The following is a 21,690-nucleotide window of genomic DNA, read 5'->3' on the forward strand; positions in this document are numbered from 1 at the left end:
AGCCGCTCTGACCAAGAGTTTGGTTGCAGATTTATACACAGGTGTTCTGATGATTGGAGGAGGAGTTGTGTTGGTGGACCAATCCCAGGAGATGTGGCAAACCAGGGTTGAGAGCAGGTCTGGAGCTCCAGGCCAATCATTCCTGATGACTACCAGGTGGGATCTGGAGCTCGGTCTTCAGCCAGCTGTAAACAATATAATCTCCACAAGCTATCCCAACACACAGTCTCTACAGAGTCCATTACCAACCACATGACTAACAGAGGACGTAACAGTTAGAAAATAGAGCAAGTGCAATTGTATAAATACCTTGGAAGCATAATTGATTTGATAATTTAACTTTGACGAAAACTGCAAATCTGTCCGAAAAAAGGGCCATCAACGCCTTCACTTGCGTCCGAAAGCTCACATATTTCCACGTTGAATGAGCAATCTTGACTCTGTTTTGCCATTCTTTTACTGAGTCTGATTGATCTTTTTGCTTGGTGACGGGTTCGGTCACACTGCTGTTAAAGAGAAAAACTCACTAAATCAAATAATGAGATGGTAAAGTCGGCCTGATTGGTGAGTCGCAGTCTTGTCCAGCCTCCCCGTACACTAAACAGGTAAAGAGGATGGCTATATCAGATCTTAATAATGACTCTCATCCTCTACAGGGTGACTTTCAGGTTCTTTCCTCTGGACGGAGGTTTTTACTCCCAAGTTGCAGGACAAAGCATTACAAACACAGCTTTGTTCTTGTCCCCATCACTGAGCTCAATAAGAAGACGTTTGCCCTTTTAAATTTTATGTTTTTATCCTGGTTTTCATCCCAGAGATTGCTTTCATTTCTCTATATTTTTTGTTGTGGTGACAAATTAAGGCCAGCATGAATTGGAGTAATGCAGTTACTTTTGCTTCGGTGTAGTAAAAGCCAATCAGCAGCATTTTGGATCTACTGAAGCCTATGAATGTTTTGACAGTGATCGATTCTGAATGTGTGACTGACCTTTCTGAGTCTGAAAAAGATAGAAAGGACATAAACTTCAAGATCTGACTAAGCTGAATGAAACAAGTATTTCAAGAAAGACCTGAATCAAAGGCTCCGCAGAGATTTCAGGCTTCTTGTGGAAAACTGGTGACGGATGGGTTCAAACAAGAAATAAAATGATCTGCATTATTTCTAGAGCTAGAGACAGTGATTAGGATGATTTCTGCTTGGGAGTCATTGATACTGACATCCAGTATTTAATGTCAGCCAGTCAAGATGATAATATATCACATCATTACTTCTGGGATTAAGTGGGACGTACATTTGTGCATTAGAACGATGGGAACTGCTGCTCTGCTGAAAGCCTACCGAGTCTGTTTTATAAGAAACTCAAAGGTTAAATTTTCTGCCAGTGTTGTTTGGCGAGGGATGTGGGGATGTTATCAGCGAATGGATTTTTCCTGCTTCAAAGTACCATCAGTCTTCCCATCGCTTGACCTCTACTCTCTAGTGGAGGTCTAACTGAAGATGCATTTAAGATTCCTGGACACACTTAAAATGCTGTTCCAGACCCACGTTTAGGTTTTTGATATCTTGTTTTCCGCATTTTGGACTTTCCGTCTCCACGTCATTATCTGTTGCTCTGCTTCCCTTTGGTTATATAGTGAAGCGCATCTACTCTTAAACCATGCTGCATAAACACTTGCAGTTATTTACAGGCTAAAGGCCGACAGTTGAACAGTAAAATCAAGTCATTTTATGCAAATCTGTGCTATCTGTGGATTCCTTGCTGTGAAAAAAAGTACATCTGTGCAGTTTGTGTTCCACTTTTGAAAATATTGACATCTAAATTAGCACCTTTGAAATATAAAACAATTAACACACATTACAGCACATATTGCTGCTAATTATAGCACCACACTATAGTGCTACAGATATCAAACCACAACCCTCAACCTCAATCTGATGGATTCACTCCCACCGCTCATTGAGCTGTAATTACTCTAATGTGCATTCATCACAGGCATCCACTGGGTTTTTGCATTTTTTAAAGTTTGAATTGCTCGTTTTTCTGCGTCCAGCATCTAAAATATTAAGTCAGTCCTACTGAGACTAAATAAGTCTGTGGTTTTTCTCTCGTCTGTTTCTCTGAGTCTGATTGTGATTTGAGGCTGTTGTCAGATTTCATGAAAGTTTTCTACTGTGAGCTTTCTTGTTACTTTGTTTGGTTTTGTAGACAGCGTATTGATTTTTCCCTCTGTATCCGGCAGGTATAAGCCATAGTGAACCCGATGGACATCCAGACGTCCAGCGCAGTCTTCTGGACGTGTCTGAAAGCTGTCTCCATCTGGCTGCTGTCCGTCCTGCTGGCTGTTCCTGAGGCCATTTTCTCACAAGTCGTCTCCATGCAGGTAAAATAAAGAAATACGAAAAAAAAAAAAAAGCAGATACTACACACAGCACTGCTACTTATCAAATTTTCTTTATATCCACAACATCTTCACACAAGGTTCCTCCACATTGCAGTTCTTTGTCCTGTTGCAGATCAAAGTCATTTTTGAACCAAACCAATCTGAATACAGTATAAAAAGCTTCTCAACACACTGGCTAGCCTGCCATGCTGCTGCTCCTTGCAAAAGTGGCGGTCCATGCTGCTGCTCCTTGAACACAGCTTCACATTGTCCACATTCTCCTTTGATGTTTGTTGAAACACAGATGTGTCTGTGGCCACAGTGAGGTTTTTGTTTACAGCGGATAGATGAAGTGAGCTGATGACGTATCGCTGCTTGGACTCTCAGATCATTCTGTCTGATCACATCCATACTGTAGTATAGCCACCGTGCAAGAGTGATTAGACTCAAACTTGTGAGACTGTTGTTTTTGTTTGACCAATAAACCTCTCTAAGACAGTCTTTACTGAAAACGGCTGCTTTGAAATTGTGCACTGGAACATTAAAACCATGAGCCTTAAACCTAATTCACTGAAACACTACCTTGGAGGAATTACAGAGGCTCTTCTTGGGTTTAGTTCCTTTTACCCTGTACAGGATTCCTCGCAGCAGATAATCCGTACCAGTGACCCTTTTCATGTGGTCCCTTGCTGATGATTGATCATATTTAGGTGTGTTGTGGAAATACTGCCATGACTCTTATTACCTGAAATAATAAAATAAACACTTTGCAGGCTTGTTGATGAATTTATTCGATTTCACTGGTCAGGGAAGAAAAACTTTTTGGATGCAACAAACCAGACCACACACGGAGAGAATTAATCAGCATCCCCACTCTTCAGATGTACATCCTGACTGAGCATATCTAAAGCTGCTTGAATTAGTGCTATTTCTTGTCCAGAATGACAGTATTTATATCAGCGTTACCTTCAGTTGCTGTTTAAGCAGGTGTGCCCATAAAGTCTATGCTTATGTGATGCATTTTGTTGTGCACCTGCTGTGTTGAACCTGAAGGGATTCAGATGAATAAATTGTGAGGATTCATCCTATTTGGATGTAATTCATAGGATACAAGGATGTTACAGTCAGCCATGAGTCTGAGCATGTTTAACACTGTTTAGTTACGTCATGGCAGCAGCTGAGACTTGTACTAGGACGCATGATTGATTGTTCTGCTCTCATTCTTACAATGCAAATGAAAGCGGACAAATAAAACCCTTGAATAACAACGATCACATGTCAAAGTCCTTCCAGAGTTCACAGAGAGGAGATTAAAATAAATCTCTGACAGACACAACAAATGAAACTGAAGAATATGAGTGGAAAATAAATCAAACCACCATGAGTGATTTTTAATATTTCTGCCTTTTGAAATCCTAAATCTTGGTGCTGATTGTGACCGAGACATCAGCGGTCAATCATTCATTGGCAACAACCTCAGAATGGGAGGTTTTGCTGGGAGAGGTGAATCTGTACGTTAAGTTTAAATGCGTGGTGTTCATCACTTTGAGCTGAAGGCTTGTCTCTGACAGAGCAGTTTAAACTGCTCAGCATCATCTCAGCGGGTTTCCCAGCACACAAACACTCCCCTCCCAGCACCTATAAACTCAGATTTATGAATGAATGAGCCTCTGCTTCACTCTGCAGTCTGTTTTATGATCTTTACTGAGGTCGATCCTTGGTGCTCTCCTCCTCCTCCTCCTGGACTCTTTCCTCCATCTCTTTCTTTTGGTCCTGTTCTTCTTTCTTGCTCACAATCCTTTGCTTTCCTCCCCTACTGATTATTTTCCCCTTATTTTCTTCATCTCTCCATTTGTTTGCTGCACTTTTTCCTTTTCTTTCATCACATTCTTTCTATTGATTTTCTGTCCTGTCTTTTGACTCTTTTCTTCTTTTTTCCCCTCCCCTTTCCTTCTGTTTCTTCTTCTTCATCATCTGTTTCTTCTTCAGGGCTTCTTCTTCTTCTGTTTCTCCATCATCTATTTCTTCATCTGTCTTCTTCTGCTTTCTTCTCCATCTGTTTCTCCTGCTTCTTCTGTTTCTGCTTCTTCTGGTTCTTCTCCTCTTCTGCTTCTTTTTCGTCTTGTGTCTTGTTTTTTCTTCTGCTTCTTATTTTTCTTCATCTGTTTCTTCTCCTCCTTCATCTTTTTCTTCTTTCCTCTGTTTGTTTTTTCTTCTTTTTCCTTTTCTGCTTCTTCTGTCTCTTCGTCTCCTTCTTCAGTCTCTTTTTCTGTTTCTTCTTATTCATCTGTTCCTTCTTCTTGATGTGCTTTTGTTTCTTCTCCTCTTTTGTTTCTTCTGCTTCTTCTTCTGTGTTTCTTCTTCCTCAAACTTTTCCTCTCCCTCATCTCCTCTTCCAAGATATCCTGTTTTTGTTTCCTCTACCTTTTCTTGTTGAATCATCTTCCCTAATTTCCTACACTATTTCCTCATTTCCTTTCCTAATCTCTCCCCCCCTCCCAGGGTCACAGAGACAACACAAATGTCACCTTTGTGAACTGCGTGCCCTACCCGCTGTCCAATCAGATGCATCCTAAGATCCACTCGGTGATGATCTTCTTGGTTTACTTCCTCATCCCTCTGGCCATCATCTCGGTGTATTACTACCACATCGCCCGCACGCTCATCAAGAGCGCCCACGACATGCCGGGAGAAGTCAGCGAACACACCAAGAGACAGGTGACCGATGGCTGAATGAATGAAAGAATGAATGAGCAGCTTTCTACCACACAGAACCATAATTTGTGTCACTTTACACTTGGTGGAGTGTGTGCTCCAAATATCAGGGAATGACAATGTACAGTATATGAAGAGCAAAAGTAAAAACCAGTTAAATGACAGAGTTTGTAGCATATCAAATCTGAAACCACAGAAAGAGCCACAACAAGGAGAGAGGTAGAGAAGAGATACTTCTTCAGACCGAGGATGATAGATCATTTATTTCAAGAGCAGCCAAAGTGACGTTCACAACAGTGATACTAATCTTTAATACACAGGACTGTAAAACTCTGCTCTTTACGCACCTACAAGACCTAAACTACAATCAAGGCTCTCCTAAACCCAGCAACACCTTTGTTTGGTTGGTAGTGGATTTTAGTCTTCTGGGAAATTGACTGGTGATGGAGGGTATTGTGCTTTTGCAGTCTGAGCCACTGCTGACAATAAATTTGTTAAATCTGCTGCTGTTTCGAATCCTTCCCAAAGCATTCCATTCAAAAAAAAAAAAAAACACGCTCCGCTTAAAACATCCCCCGCCTTATATATAGTGCCTCTAAAGTGCAAGAAATAATATATATTACTGGACGATAACAACCTACAAAATGATACATCTTCACTACATAATCAAAAAAAAAAAAAAACAGTCAGGTCAAGGTCATGCACCCCAAAAGGCACATCTACATTACCAACAGGCTTAGTGGTGTGCAATATGAATGAAATCCCTCAACTAGTGTCTGAGATATGCTCCGGAAACCAAAAAATATTTGGAGTGCCTCACTATGACCTTGAAAATCAGGTCAAGGTCATACACCCCAAAAGGCACATCTATACTATATAGAGATGGCCTGGATGCAATATGAATGAAATCCCTCGAGTAGTTTCTGAGATATGCTCCGGAAACCAAAAAATATTTGGAGTGACTCACTATGACCTTGAAAATCAGGTCAAGGTCATACACCCCAAAAGGCACATCTATACTATATAGAGATGGCCTGGATGCAATATGAATGAAATCCCTCAACTAATGTCTGAGATATGCTCCGGAAACCAAAAAATATTTGGAGTGCCTCGCTATGACCTTGAAAATCAGGTCAAGGTCATACACCCCAAAAGGCACATCTATACTATATAGAGATGGCCTGGATGCAATATGAATGAAATCCCTCGAGTAGTTTCTGAGATATGCTCCGGAAACGAAATGTGGACGTACGGACGGACGGACATACGGACGGACATACGGACGGACGGACGGAAGGACGTGCCCACACCAATATCCCCCTTCCGTGCCTACGGCTGGCGGGGGATAAAAACACTCATTTCTGTGCTAACTGTAATTTATCTCATTGACATTTATTTTATTGTTGTTTTGTTGTTTCATGAATGGAATTCTTTTTAATCTTTTGTGCAACATTTCGTCAGACAAAAGCCACATATACCACTATTATTATCATCATCCATCAGTATATTAGACTACTGTGAGAATACTGAATGTTTGAGGACGTCAGAAAACAGTCCCAAAGCAACTAATGTGAGCCGTGATTGCAACCCGAGTTTTGTATGTCCTTAACAAGAGAAAATACACTTGAAGTCATTTCAAAGTGACTTTTGACTTTCAAAAAGTGATCGAGTTACCACAAAAGAAGAAGTAACACAAAAGAAACAAAGTCACGGCACGACAAATAAGTTAAGTGCAGCCTGGGATTTTCAAACTCTTGCAGAAGATAAACAGTTTAAAGTGTGTTTAATGGAGATCGACATGAATGCGATGCTTTTTGCACCCACACCTCCCACTCCCGCACAGGCCTCGGTAAATAGTTGAGCCACGACGGGAGTTTAGTGGAGGGACCATGTCAGTCAGAGTGAGTAATCACTTTACACAAGCCTGATCCTCACAGATGGAGGAGAGGTCAGGAGGAGGGAAGGGGAGGGATGAAATATTAAAGCCCCCTACGGCAGCAGCAGGTCACATCAGGTGTACGGCAGCAGTGATGGAGCGGCAGAGCTGGGAATTACTGCCACGTCTCCAGCCAGTGTCATGATAATAATCATGCTGACAGGCAATCCAGGATAATTTTATAACACCGATACAATCAGAGTCGTGCCAGACGCACCAATCTGCTGGCTCTGAGTTTCTCATTTTTTATAAAAATATTGTTATGATATTCTAATTATTTTCAGATGTTCTAATGAGCAGTTTGTGTCTTTATTATTGTTAAACAACTGTCAATCAAAGTTGACACTCTGCAGCTGATTATACCTACAGGGCTGCTGGACTATTTTTATAAAACATCTGTGCAGAAAAGTTATTGATATCAGTATCTGCAGCGCATGGTGAAAGTAAAGGAGTTAATTTGACCAGTTAGCATTAACATCAGAAGCACTGCACGGCAGATTTTGACTGTGAAACTAAATTAAACACAGCTTTGAAACTGATGCATCGTGACTCGACATTTCTCTTGAGGACTTGACCGGATTCACCAGAAGGACTTGAGACCTGACATTTGGATGTGTCGATCTGTTTTCCAGTGACTTGAGATACAGAAATGTTTCAAAAATGTGGAAGTCACTGTTGGACTTTGACTTTGACATCTTTCAAATCACTTCATCTTCGCTTTGGCTTGTTTCAGGCAGACTTTGGACTCAACCTGAGTTTGTTTTAAACTGCTGGAGACCTGAAATGTGCTTGTTCTAAATAGAAAAAAAAGACTTGATTCTGACTTTTTTTGGACTAGTGACATGTCAAACACCTTTTATATGACTTGAAACTTGACTGTTTTTAAGTGACTCTTGAATCAAAGCTATTGGAGACATGATCATTGTCAAGCTGACTATTGTATGTGCCTCAAATTTACTCATGATCTCACTTGGACTGTTCAGAAAGGACTCAAGATTCAAGTTTAACTCATTTGAATGACCCCAAAATTGATTCAAACATATTTCAAATGTTATACATGTTTTAATTACTAGACATTTGACTTGGATTGTTCTAAAGGACTTGTGACTCCAGCTTTCTAATACCCAATTACTTCTTTCGGACTCCTACGCCACAGTTGGTGAACATATATTCTTGTGCAGCAACAGTTTTGTTGTGGTTGTTTTTATCATTATCATCCTTACTTCCTTTTTTTCCCCATAATGGAGTCCATTAACTGAAGGTGCCGTCCCAAAACACATAAATACTGAAGATAAAGTCACTTAAGTGGCATAAAAAGCCAAGTCCAGTGTGGCCCTCAGGTCTGAAGGGACACTTTCAGTGACGCTGACCTCCACAAACACAGGGTTAATGGGAGAGTCACTGACTAACAAACAGTGAATCAACTGGTGACGCTGAGCGCTGAGAGAGGAGGAGGATCATCAGAGACACTCACCGAAACATGAAGTACGCAGTGACCACTGAACACACGTATTACACTGTAGCATACAGCCAATAGACTACAAAGTGGAAAAGGTTGGAGAAATGACTTCTGAGGCTCTCTAATATTTCAGAATTTGTGATTTGCAGAAAATAGTGCAGTAACACCCTGTCCATGCACTTTCCATCCAAATTTAAGACACTTTTGATAGAGTTTCCAGTCAATCTGCAAAATGAAATGCAAATTCATGCATGCTTCCATCCATATTAGGCGCTCAGGGATAAACAGTTGGGTGTTGTTAATCTTCCAGATGGCACAATGTGACGACTTCATTATAAGAGTGCCAGTCAAATGACTGACTTTAAAATTCTGCTGCTGGTTTATAAAGTACTGAATGGTTCATAGGGCTGAAAGGCTTTTCTGATCAGCTGATTAGCTCTCAAATCAATCGAGTTACACCCAATCATGCAAATCTTACTCCTTATTTGGACTTTACAATTTCCAGCACTCACAAATAGAGAAAGTTCTGAAATAACACAATTCTAGTTGACTTATTAGAATTGCACAAAAATGTGCAATTTGTTAAAAGTTAAGAGTAAGTTTTGATTTGTATTCTTGTCACTAATTCATCCTATTGTATTTTCGTAAATTCTTTTCATAACTGGACTATAGTGTAAATTCTATGTAAAAATTCTATTAATATTGTCAACCATAACCATATTGATGCCACCATAACAGACATACATTTTTAAATCATTTTAATGGGAAACAGAAGTTTTAAGGAGACACATTGGTTTTGTGAAATAATACCAAGAACAAAAAATGATATGTTATTATATGAGCTTTGTTTCTCGTAAAAACTGAAGAAATTGATACAGAAAAGTTTTGTGTAATGATGAGAACATTTCTCACAAAACTGGGAACAATTTTTTTTTTTATTGCAGCAGCATACTGCCTTATATGCCATTTTATGTGACCTGTTATTACTACGCCAAGGAACGCAGCGGAGTTATGTGACGATCCATGTACATTTGTCTGTCTGTCTGTCTGTCTGTCTGTCTGTCTGTCTGTCTGTCTGTCTGTCTGTGAGCAACATTGCTCAACAGACTAACGGATTTGGATGAAAATGGTCAGAAATGACACAAGGACCAAGTGATTAGATTTTGGCAGTGATGTGGCTTATAGTCTGGATTTGTTAATTAAAAAAATTAAGTGTTCATTACCATAGTTTTAAACACAAGTTTAAAATCATTAATTGCTCCAGTTACATTTTCTTTAGTAGTTTTTGGGTTTTTCATGTTTTTGTTCAGCTGTTAAGAAATTGACTCAACAAGATTTTTATTTAACTTTCTAAAAATTTTGAACTCCAGTTGTGTGTTTGAATGCACAACATTTAAACATTGAAACCAAATTGGAGGTTAAATCAAGCACAATATTAAGTTGACACAGTTACCTATATTATTATGCCAACTTTGTTCCTGAAGAGAACTTAAAACTTCTATCTAAACAAATAGAATTACTTTTTAATGTGTACTTTTGGTCCTGCAGTGTCATATATCTTCTTCCTGGTGCGGCAGGATTTTGTTCTGAAACCATCGAAAGCAAATAGATTTTCCTGCACCTTGGAGCCAGAAGTGTAATTTGCAGCATTAAATTCTTCCCCCATCTTCCCATGTCTCTCCATGTCTTCCTCCCTTTGTGCCGGTCTGTCCTGTCTGTCATATCGTGTGCGTCGTCTAATTCATCTCATTACGGCTAAATCCATCCGTGCCTCCTCGTAGGGGAGCGATGCTATCAGCACTCTCCCAGCTGGGAAAAATCCTCCTCACACGGCGGCCGTATCTCCACATCTGCAGGGGCTGGAAGACAATTGCTACATTAACTGCAGCCGCCCACATCAATACCAAACACGCCTACTATCTTATCTGGGAGCAGAGCTAATTCATTATGTTCCCTCAGATAAAAAATACATTAGAGGAGCACATGCACGCACGCGCACACACTCATCAGCTAGAAAATTGATTTCAGACACATCATTGATCAGAAAACACTCACATAGGCTGCTTTTTTCTATATTTTGCTGTTGAGGTTAAAGACTTTGAAAAACAATACCAGCAAAGGTGAATTAAATAAGTAAGTTCAAATTGTTTAAAGTCTCAGATGTTACAATTCTGGTGCAGAAAGCATGTCATTTTTTGGATATTCTGGGATGTACATGATGAAATGTAAACATAATGCGGCTGTATGTGTAATAAAAAGATAAAAATGACTTTGAGTCCCAAGAGGGGAAACATATTGCAGCGAAACACAAAAAGTGATAGAGGAGAGCTTCCAGCGGTCGTCACACTTCAGAGGTTAAACGCAGTTTAGTTTTCCCTTTTTTGTGCCTCGGAGCTAAAACCAAACTCCTCACATTTCTGAGTGTGAATATTAAAATTGGGTGGAGAAACCAAACGCCTGCAGCAGAACCCCAGGACAACTAAATAAAACATTTCTCCCTGTGTGAGCTTTTAAATGGAGCGGCAGAGGAGCAGAATGACCATCACTAGTCCAGACAACAAGAACTGGTTGGTAGGAAGCTGCTGTTGGAGTCTGACGGTGGTCAAGGCACTGTAGTTGTTGAAACTCTGATTTTCATAAATGGCCTTGTTGGTTGCAAAGATTTTGCTGTGGTAATATTTGTTTAGGATTTTTAATTTTTTCTTGAGCACAGTAATACGAAGAAATACGGAGCTGCCATTAGTACGAATAAACTGCAGGTAAAACTCTTGATTTTTGAATCTGAGTGAGTGTATATTAGATGACGGAACCTGTTCCTCTGACTTTGCTGTGTTTGCGCGCTTTTAAGTTGGGAAAAGATGAGTTTATCGCTCAGACTATTGAAACATGTTGATAGCTGATGGCACAAAAATATAACGTCACATGACATCCATCTCAGGGTTACTGCTAACAAACAATTGAGGACTCTCTCCACAGACAGCAAAACTAACGTAATACTCCATACAAATTAAATATTAGATTTTTAGAAATGCTACGCTATTTACGCAATCAGAAGTTTCTTACCAAAAACAAACTTTATGTCTCTGTGTTTGACGTCAACAACTCAGGAAGTCGTGACCAAAATTCTCACCAACATGAATTCACTAAAATATTCTATAGACTTAATATTGTGACTGTTTTTAAGGAAACATGAAATAGAATTTTTTTTAAAAACTGTCAATGAAATGATTTGCTCTTTTGTCACAAGAGTTGCAACCTTGGCAAACAGCTTTCACCGGAAAAATACTCCCAAAAATAAGGCGATATGAATGTTTCTTTAGCGGAGAAGTCAAATGAATGAAAAATTCTGGTGCTGACTTATAAAACTATGGATGGTTTAGGGCTGAAAGGCATTTCTGATCTGCTCATTAGTTCCGAAATAAATCCTGTTATAGCTGGTTATTCAGAAAAAAAACAGTCAAGATGAATGTTTCTTTAGAATCAAATTCCAAAAATGAATTTGAAAATGAATTTGTTTCTGAATTTACATCAACATTCATGTCATGTTCTTGTTTCTACTGGAGTTCCAAAATTCTTAGATTTACACAAAAGAAAACATCTGCTGCTGAGCCTGTTCAAGAGTTTTCAGGAATCGGTTTGGTGAAGAAAAAAAAAAAGAACTTGTAATAAATTCTCATACTGTAAATAGTCAGAATCTCTTATAGAACTTTTGAAGTTACACACAGAAGCACAAAAGCTTCCTTTTGTGTCACTTTGCTAACGCTGATCGCCACTTTAGCAGCAGGCCTGACTTTTATTTTAAGTGACAGTTAATTGACAGCTTCACGGGAGCACAACGATTACGTGCTCAGCCGTTTGGCACCAGTCAGACAGGAAGCCATTACAGGCATCGACTCGGCAGGTGGCACCGCGCGAACTTTCAGAACACTGTCAGACTGAAACATCTGAAACAGAACATAACTTTTGTTCACTCTGCGTGAGGTCCAATAAATGACAAAACTAGGCTCACAGATAATGATAATAAGATGGAGACAGAAGGGGGAAGAACTATTGAGTTTCACCAGCAGTAGTTTTGACACCCAGAACTTGTCAGCGCTGTCTGAAGTTCTAATAATTGCTCCGAATGAATCAAATTACTTTCAGCATTCAGAGTCAAACAGTTTAGGATTTGTGTTTTCCCTTCAGTTTCAGTTCAGTTCTGTCACTTAGCATTTATGTTGATTGCAACATCCCATCTTTGTTTGGGACGTAAACTTCTAGTGGCAGTTTTACCAAAACTGGATTTTGGTTGTGCCTTCTAAGAGGAAAATGAACACAAACACAGTCACATGTTATAATTTACATATTATCACTTGTTCAAATGGTAAACGTGCTCGCTACCCTTTTTTTTTTTGGGTCCTTTTTAAAGCACAATTTGCTGTAAAAATGTAACGATTTGAGATAGAACAACCCAGAAAAAGTTTAGCTTAACCCATACATGAGAAAGAACCTGAACCAGGATTCTACTTGCTTTGCTTATTTAAATAGTAGCAGTGCTGCAGTACAGCAGCAGTGCAGCTTTAATCTCTTTGAGTGATGGCTGATTGACAACTGCAGGATTGGACACGATTGCACAAGCAGCTGGGTGACAGGAACAGTCCAAAATGTATTTTCAGTGTCTGTATGGTTTGACTGCTGGTCATGCAAAGTGAAGGACATTCAGGCACAGAGCTGGCAGACAGCCATGAACTGCACGGCACTGACTCACACCATTTAGAATAAATCAATCACATGCAGGCCCTCTTAGCGCTCTGTATTCGCCAATGAGACCTGAGAACAAAAGTTTCAGAAAGTGTAGAAGGTGAGTCAGTCAGAGCAGAGATTAACAGTCTCAAGGATGTGGTCATGAGGTTAAGTATAATTTACCCTAATACGTACATAAAGTTTGATTGGGTTAGGGTTAATGGGTTAGTGGGTGAGGTTTGTTTTCTACATCACTACCATAACACAATTTTACACATAGCTTAGCAGTGTTAATAATTAATATAAGCTATGTTCAGATGTGGTACACTGGCTCAAATTCTGCAACTCAGTCACCACATTAAAAGTCTAAAAGTTTTTGCCTTCTATGATCTGTCTATAGTGACTATAGGAGGGCTGAGGTTAAACTCCAGCAAATTCTTGAAAACAATAGTCCTGCCTCATCATAATTGTTAACTACACAGAAAATAACAGCCTAATAACACTGCATCAGTGACACAGTGTGAGTCAGAGGACCGTCAACCAGGAGACTTTTATTGTACTTTTACTTCAGTGACTTCAAGTTGCACCAAATCCCAAACTGTTCAAGCTTCTCAGAGGCCAACAGTGTATCTGTGCTGGACAGGTTATTGGTACTTTGGCGTCAGTGCACAGCTCAGCCAGCTTCCACCAGAGAAAACTAAAAGTTTGCTGTGATAACCTTACCTTTATCAAACACTTTGCTGGGTCAGACTTCCACTTCGGAGAATTGAAGTCCCCTTTTAACCCAAAATCATCTCAGACTGTTCCGCATCGCTCGTTGACTGATGATACTGAAAATCAATGTTGAGTCTTTACTGGCCTCCCTCCCTCCTTCCCTCCGCTGGGCTGGAATACACCAGTGCAACAGGCCTCATCACTTTCCTGCCTCACCTGCCACCTCAGATCATCACCGCCTTCGTCCCCACGTCCCCCGTCGGCTGAGGCTGCTTCAGCACAGCTTCCTGCAAAAGTCAAGTCAGACACGACCTTCACAACAGAAAAGATTTTTCTCCCTTCTGTGTTTGACAGCTCAGACTAAGTTTATTTGGAACTGATTTGCAATACAGAAGCTAAAAGTATATGAAAATAAGTTCCTGTCATTGCATCCATGTAATACTAGATTTGATCATTGCTTTTTTGTACAAAGATTTCAATCAGTCTGAACTGATCTGATTTCTTTCTCTAGAGGAGGTGGTGCGATTTCCATCTGTATGTGCTTAATTTACCTGCTGCTCTGGTGAACATGCAGCTCCTCCTGTAATTAAATCTTGTATGAAGTGCGCTTTTGTGTTTTCAAGTGGATTTCTGCTCATTTCTCTGCTATTACAGTGAGAAATCCAATATTTGTGTGACAATGGTCGAACTGAAATGTTTTTGTGAATCTAACAGATGAAAGCACCGACGTATCTGGAAACCAATACAACCACAAAAAACTAATTAAAGTAGAGTTTTATACTGAGAGCTCTTCATGAAGCTTCTGAAAGGCACTTAAAGACAAAGAGAAAGACACCAGGTCGGTCCTTTTGCTGTGTTTTAAACATGAATGATTCACTATTTCTACAGCTGACCAATCTGTTGGTGAATTAATTTAATTAACAACAGAAACTGATATAAATTAATTATATGCAGCTTTAATTATGTAATTCAGTTAGTGTTGCTGTATGCTTCATGTACAGTGAGGTGAACTGATGGACAGCTAAGATATTCCAGTCCTGCAGATTTTAGTGCTGCATCATCATATCTGCAGTTACCAGATTATTCTTGCTGGTGAAGTGACTTTACCTTGAAGAACCATTGACATAATATTGCTGGTAAAACTTTAGAACTGTTGCATTTTTCCAAACAGCTCCCTGAACAGTTGAAATACCTGCAGGATGTGACTGACTGTTAGCAGGTCTTAGCGGTAGAGGAGCTTTCTAGACTTCTCAGCCTGAGGAGCTACTTTTAGCGCTCAGGCTGGGAGTGACGCTTCCTTTCTTTTACAAGTAAAGATAAAAAGGTCATCAGGTGGGATGCTGTAAAGTCAGATACAGGTGGATTTTCTCCTCAGGTTGCTCCAACAGAATGTCCACATCAAGAACTGTAATAAAAGTCCATCAGGAAGTTGAATGTAGGGATATGTTCGTTTTTTTTCTTCTTCTCTTTCAGAGCTGATACCAAGGTAGTTATTGGTAATCAAGAAGGATCAACTACCAATATTTAGCACTCATATACATTGAATGTAATGTTTTAACATCATGTGATAGCAGGAGCCAGTCATTCATAACTAGGCTTCTTCAGAAATAAGGTGACTACAGCTGAATTTGTAAAAGCAAAAATAATAGCGATTAAATTAAGACGCTGTCCTCTGCTTATGTGGAATTGACTGAGATTAATCACTTTATCTCCTGCAATTTTTCTCTATTTTCTCAACCTTTCACTGTTTTATCACTTTGACTGCCCACTAAGATCCATATCTTAAAGCATTATTAACTATTATTTTTCAGATTGTGTTTTAGGTTAGCCACTAGCCATTAGCATAGCCTTAGCCACATTGAGAGAAGCTAATTTCCTGGTTTGTTGCAATGACTTGTGTTTCTTGTTCAGTTTTTGCTGCTTGAGAGGCATTTCTGATGCCATAGAGTGATTACAGACAAAGAGAGGACGCTGAATCAGGCCAGAAGTAGCGCCTTTAATTTATCAATAAAATTACAGATACCAATAATTGGAAAAATGCCAAATATCAATCACGACAATCGATCTCTTCTGGACCACCATCCATCTGAAGACTCATGTGAGCTTTATTATGTATCTTACAAAGATCAGTCTTGAACTTTAATGGTTCTTTAAAGTCTTGCAGTAGACGAGCAAACATTGAAATTTCAGATCTGCCAACAGAAGACAATTGACAGCTCTGAAATCCTGGCTTCTGCGGTACATTAATAATATTGTCAATTCACCAACATATTAAATAAAAAAATAGCATGATTCATCATTGATGTTGTGGCATGTTCTTCAAAACCGACACGTCAACCTGCATTTCTAACGATGTGGTTCATTTTTCATTATCCAGAAACATAATAAGGTTGAGTTATAAGCTGATGCCACCAGAGAAAACTGTGACCCGAGGCTATAACGGAGCATTGTTTCACCAAAGCTTTAACTTATTTGTTCAAATTAAAGTGAAAAAAATGACAAACATAAGCTGCAGTGAGTGAACTCTCCATCCTCAGAGATTCTCTGATATTACACCCCCGTTCCTCTGCTGTCCTTTTGGGTGAAGACATCAACGCTGCGACAGTTTACAAGCAGTCACTGAATATCACGTCTGTGTGTTGTTGCAGATCAATATGTCGCCACAGCTCTGCAGATGTATCATCAGTCAGCTTTGTTGTGACTTCAAGAAGTGAGAAATATAAATGACATGCACTGTATTCTTTAAAAAGTCAACCTTTTCCTGAGAGCTGCACAGGGAGGAGTTGAATTTAACGCTGCAGCTTCCATGTCGATCATTTTAACAAGCTGCACTGACAGTGTGAGCTGGAAGGTGAAATGTTCCTGGAAGGACAACTGCAGCCTGCAGCACTGTGTGTTCTGTTGTGTTTGCGGCACTAAGTCATCTTGTGGCTCCTTGTTAAGGTTAAGCTAAAGACCCCAAGTGAAAGACAGAGCAGGGCTCCAGACTAATTTTTCCACTGGTAGCACCAGTGCTACCAACTTTCTTGGTTGGTAGCACCAGTGCTACCAACTTTCTTGGTTGGTAGCACCAGTGCTACCAACTTTCTTGGTTGGTCGCACCAGTGCTACCAACTTTCTTGGTTGGTCGCACCAGTGCTACCAACTTTCTTGGTTGGTCGCACCAGTGCTACCAACTTTCTTGGTTGGTCGCACCAGTGCTACCAACTTTCTTGGTTGGTCGCACCAGTGCTACCAACTTTCTTGGTTGGTAGCACCAGCAAATGATTTGGTCGTTCCTCCCCCACCCCCTTAATTTGGTTCAGCCACCGCTATTAATCCATCATGCGTGCTGATGAATAGCTGTTAATAACTTAATTATGTTGCCTTGGATCCCAGGTTCGTGGGCTTTGGATCTGTCAGCATGGAGTTTGCATGTTCTCCCTCCAGTCCAAAAATATGTTGTGGCTTATTAATGATTCTAAATTGTCCATAGGTGTGGATGTGAGTGTGCTTGTTTGTTTGTATGTGTAGTTCTTTGATATACTGCTGACCTGTCCAGGGTGTCCCCCTGCCTTCACTGTAAGTCAGCTGGGATAGACTCCAGCCTCCCACGATCCGAATGAAGATTAAGCGGTGTATAAATGATAGATGGATATATAGATGTTGCATTGGCTTCCATTGATACAAGAGTTGATATTTATAGTACTGGACCCGAATATCAGAATATTCGGTCGATACAATGGTATCTGAACATTTATTTTCGGATCTAAATATTCGGATCTATCTCCCCGGGACATGCACTGCTTTCTATGAGCGGATTGCATTTTAAATGTCAATATCAGAGTCAATAATATTTCTATAGTCGAAATTGTGACTGCTGTGAAATTATAAACCATCCAGATTCCTGGTGCTTCTTCTTTTTTTAAACATAGTTGGCTATAGATCGTTTCAGCATGACAGCAGTGAAATTGACTGTTTTGCACATCAGAAAGGGAGAGATTAAGTCATTGTGGAGGAAATAGTGCAGAGGTCTAGGCAGGAATCTGGAGCAAACAGGGCAGAAAGAAAAGGCAAAATGACGAACGCTGCAGATCAATGGAAACAATAACTAATAGAGGCAGAACAGTGACAGAACAACACAAACAATCAATGAGACCGGAGGTGTGACTGACTGCATGGCTGAGTCCCTGATCTGAGAGCGGGGTGGAGGTGGAAGCTGGTTTTACGGCAGGGCTTAATGAAGATGAGAGGCAGCTGGTGGCCTGACTCCTGCACAGATGTCTCTGTTCCTGCAATCAGACACACACACACACACACACACACACACACACACACACACACACACACACACACACGGAGGCAGAGGTGGAGAAAGTCACAGCAGCCACACTTTCCATATTTTACAGCAGATTGGAAACACAACTGCAGTTAGTTGGTGGTTGTTACTGCTTTCAGCTCCTGATGTTTAATTTTATTGGTGTTTTCTGAAGAGTAATTATTAGTAGACAGAAAGCAGGTAGCATTACTTTGACAGAGAATAACAATAAAAACTCAAAGCTGTTTCTATCAAATGCGCAATTTCATATCAAGTTAATGTCAATCATCTATAAATACATTCATTTCTATACACTGGCAGATGTGCTGAGACAGAAGCTAATGAAACTAATTGGTTAAAGAAAGATCGCTGTCCAAGTTTTCATTCCAGTTTAGTGCAGATTTTGATCACATCCTGAGGAAATGGGACAATAAGGTGTCTTAATCCATTACAATGACACAGCTGCATGTGCTTTGTTAAATTAAACTGCAGAAGAAGAAGGTAGATGTCATTAAAAGAGCCCCGAGCTCAAACAAAGTGAAACCATCTGGAAAACACAGTGTTAATGTGATATTTCTGTTAGTTTCATGTGTTAATGTGCTAAAGTCTCCTCATCTCTCCACATACATCTGATGTTTTCGTCTTTTTGCTGGAGGCTGCGTCCTGCATGATAATTATTTACCAACAAAGTCTGTTTCCTTTTTTCAATCGTAGTTTTCAAATTTTCAGACTTTTAGTTTGCATCACAGGGCTGCACTATGAGGCACAGTTGATTTTTTTCTTTGACTTTCTTTCCGTAAGTTGGTTTTCAGAGATTAAAGACATCACAACATCAACTATTTTTGGTTATGAAAATTTCCTTCACCAGGCTCTGTGCATGCTCTCATAAAAAGAGGTGTTTAACGGATCATTTGACTGTTCTTCCGCAACACATGTACTGATTGTGTGCCACCTGCTTTCGTCAAGAAGAACAGGTCGTTATAATGAATGCACACTGAAGAATATAAAATTTTACTACACCAAAAAGCACTGCTACTGCACACGAGGCATTTATTTTACCACTCAGTGACTCTCAATGTAGCCATTTATTTTTGACATGACAGTTGCACAATTAGAGCTGTTAAACATTAAACGTCACACATTTAAACACGATACTCAGGAAGTCCATGATCCCATAGCAAAGGATGCTCGGAAATCACTTTCGTTTTTCAAAATAAAATAAAAGTTATTGACTGAATGCTGTCTGTGAAAAACACCAATAGACTGATCAATTTTCCATTTGCTGCAGCACAATCAGTGTGAACGGATTTGGCAGCTGTTGTAGTAAAACTTCATTTGTACTTGAATGGTTTGTGTTTGTAATGTGATGATCACAAGCAATACTGGACATGACTGTTAATCAGCCTCATAATAGACCAGAATCTGAGTAGCTTTCTCTTATTTCGTTATGGTATCTGATTATGTTGTGACCAATGTCAAGCACCAACGGTCTAACAACAACAAGACAGTGAGACTCCTCCAAGTCTGTGTTGTCTTCATGAGAAAGGAAAAGGTTTGCTGTGTGAAGAACAGATGATATTTTAGGTTTGCATTTTGTGTTGTTGTCTGGGTCAGACCTCCGAACGTGAACCTGGTGCCAGAGCTCTGCCCTTTCAGCAGGAATATTCACTCTGCATTTACTCCTTTTTTTTTTTTTACAAAGACAAATCCTGGTGCACCTTGACTGTTTTTACTCCTGCTCATCCAGATTTTCCTCAACAGCAAATCAGGACCGAGCTTAAAAACATATTCCTGCATTTTCTGCCACGCTAAACTTGATACATGTAAGTTCTCATACCAACAGAATGCATGCAGTTTGCTGTTTTTGCTGCACGGCTTCATTCAGTGGTGTTGCTAACGTACAGCTGAGCAGTTTAGCAGGCACAACATATTCTCTCAGCTGAGAATCTGCATTGGTTTTTACAGCTAATAGAAAACCCTAAACTCTGACTAAAAGTGCCTCCGGAGCAGTTTAGCTATGCAGGATAAGCTAATATGGTGATGTAGCAGATTATAGAAAGAGCCACTTTGGTGAAAACTTCCCCTCTGGACTGAAGGTGATGTCTATGAACTGGATCTCATTCTTAATATTACCTGATAGGACGTAAAGCTGAAATATCAATTAAGTTGGCTGATCTTTGTTCTGGGCTTCATCATGTTGTTGGAAATATAGTCCAGTCTGCATCATGTTTCACTGACAACTTAGCAGCCACAACATAATGACCACTGACAGGTGAAGTGAACAACATCCATCACCTTGTTGCAATACAGCGTTCTGCTTGGAAACCTTGGGTCCTGACATTCATGTGAGTGTTTGACATGCACCACCCACCTAAACATTGGAGGTCAAGCGTCCCCCTAACCCTTCCATGGCAACAGTAGTCCTTGATGCCAGTGGCCACCCTCAGCAGGACAATGTACCCCAACACACCACAAAAACCTCTCAGGAGCAGCCCGAGGAACAAGGCAGAGCTAAGCTGTTCACCCGGGTTCCACACTCCCCAGATCCAAATATTATTGAGCATGTGTGGGATGTTCCAGGATAAGTCTGATCTAGGGATGTCCCACCCTGCAGTCCACAGGACCCACAGAATTAACTGCCACCATCCCAGTGCCACAGAACAGATCAGAAGCATTTTAGCAGCATGAAGGGCTACATTTTCTAAAGTCAAAGATAACTATCTTTACCAATGCTACTGTAGTCTCATTGTTACAACCTAACACAATATTAGGCCGGTGGTCATGATGTTATGCCTGATCAGTGTATTTGCAGTTGCAGATTAATTTTATATAAACATTATTTCTAGGAGACGGGAGCCTGTTTTGTGTCTCTCAGCTCATTATTTTACTCTCAGCGCTCTGTCTCATCTTCTCTGTTTCCAGCAGCAGCAGGCAGCTGTTTTCATTGCAGCATTGTTTTGCGATCCCACTGATGCTGTTGAGACGCTGAACGGGACTGACGGTAAACAGAAAGAAGAGAGGTGTCGCAGGTGACTGAGGTGAATGTTCAGAGGGAAAGAGCAGCCAGAAGGAATGACAGAGAGAGAGAGGTGACACATGAAAAGAGATGGAGATGAAGAGGAATGGCAGGGGAGGTACTGAAAGCACAAAGTCACAAGGAAATGTGCAGCTGTGAAAATCAGCAGTAGCAGCGGTTTGTGAAAAGCTTCAAGGATTCAGTATTAGAATGGAAGTTATTTGTCAATTATGTCTTCAAGGATGCTTTTATAGGGATGGCAATAGGAGTCAGTCTGTGCCAACAACTGTTTTGTTGGATCACAATGACATTTTGTGCAAATATTATTGGATCTAATTTTCGATCTTATATGTTCAGAGACCTCAGTTGCTATTTTTGTGATTCCTTCTAGTCACTGTCAATAAGAAAGGGTAAGGAAATGAGAATCAATCGTTGCTACTCAGCATGAA

The 21,690-nt window shown here is 40.1% G+C and overlaps 1 protein-coding gene across 1 annotated transcript in view; it reads left to right on the top strand.

Moving 5' to 3' along the window:
- Positions 1–2,244: 2,244 nt before the first annotated feature.
- Positions 2,245–21,690, top strand: part of LOC110959631 (neuromedin-B receptor) — a 43,729-nt gene continuing 24,283 nt past the window's right edge. The window contains exons 1-2 of the mRNA XM_022206571.2: positions 2,245–2,382; positions 4,885–5,100. Of these exons, the coding sequence (XP_022062263.2) occupies positions 2,263–2,382; positions 4,885–5,100 (336 nt within the window). The 5' untranslated portion in view covers positions 2,245–2,262. The remainder of the gene's footprint in view (positions 2,383–4,884; positions 5,101–21,690) is intronic.

This window comes from Acanthochromis polyacanthus, chromosome 16, assembly GCF_021347895.1.
Source record: "Acanthochromis polyacanthus isolate Apoly-LR-REF ecotype Palm Island chromosome 16, KAUST_Apoly_ChrSc, whole genome shotgun sequence".
NCBI classification, from domain to species: domain Eukaryota; kingdom Metazoa; phylum Chordata; class Actinopteri; family Pomacentridae; genus Acanthochromis; species Acanthochromis polyacanthus.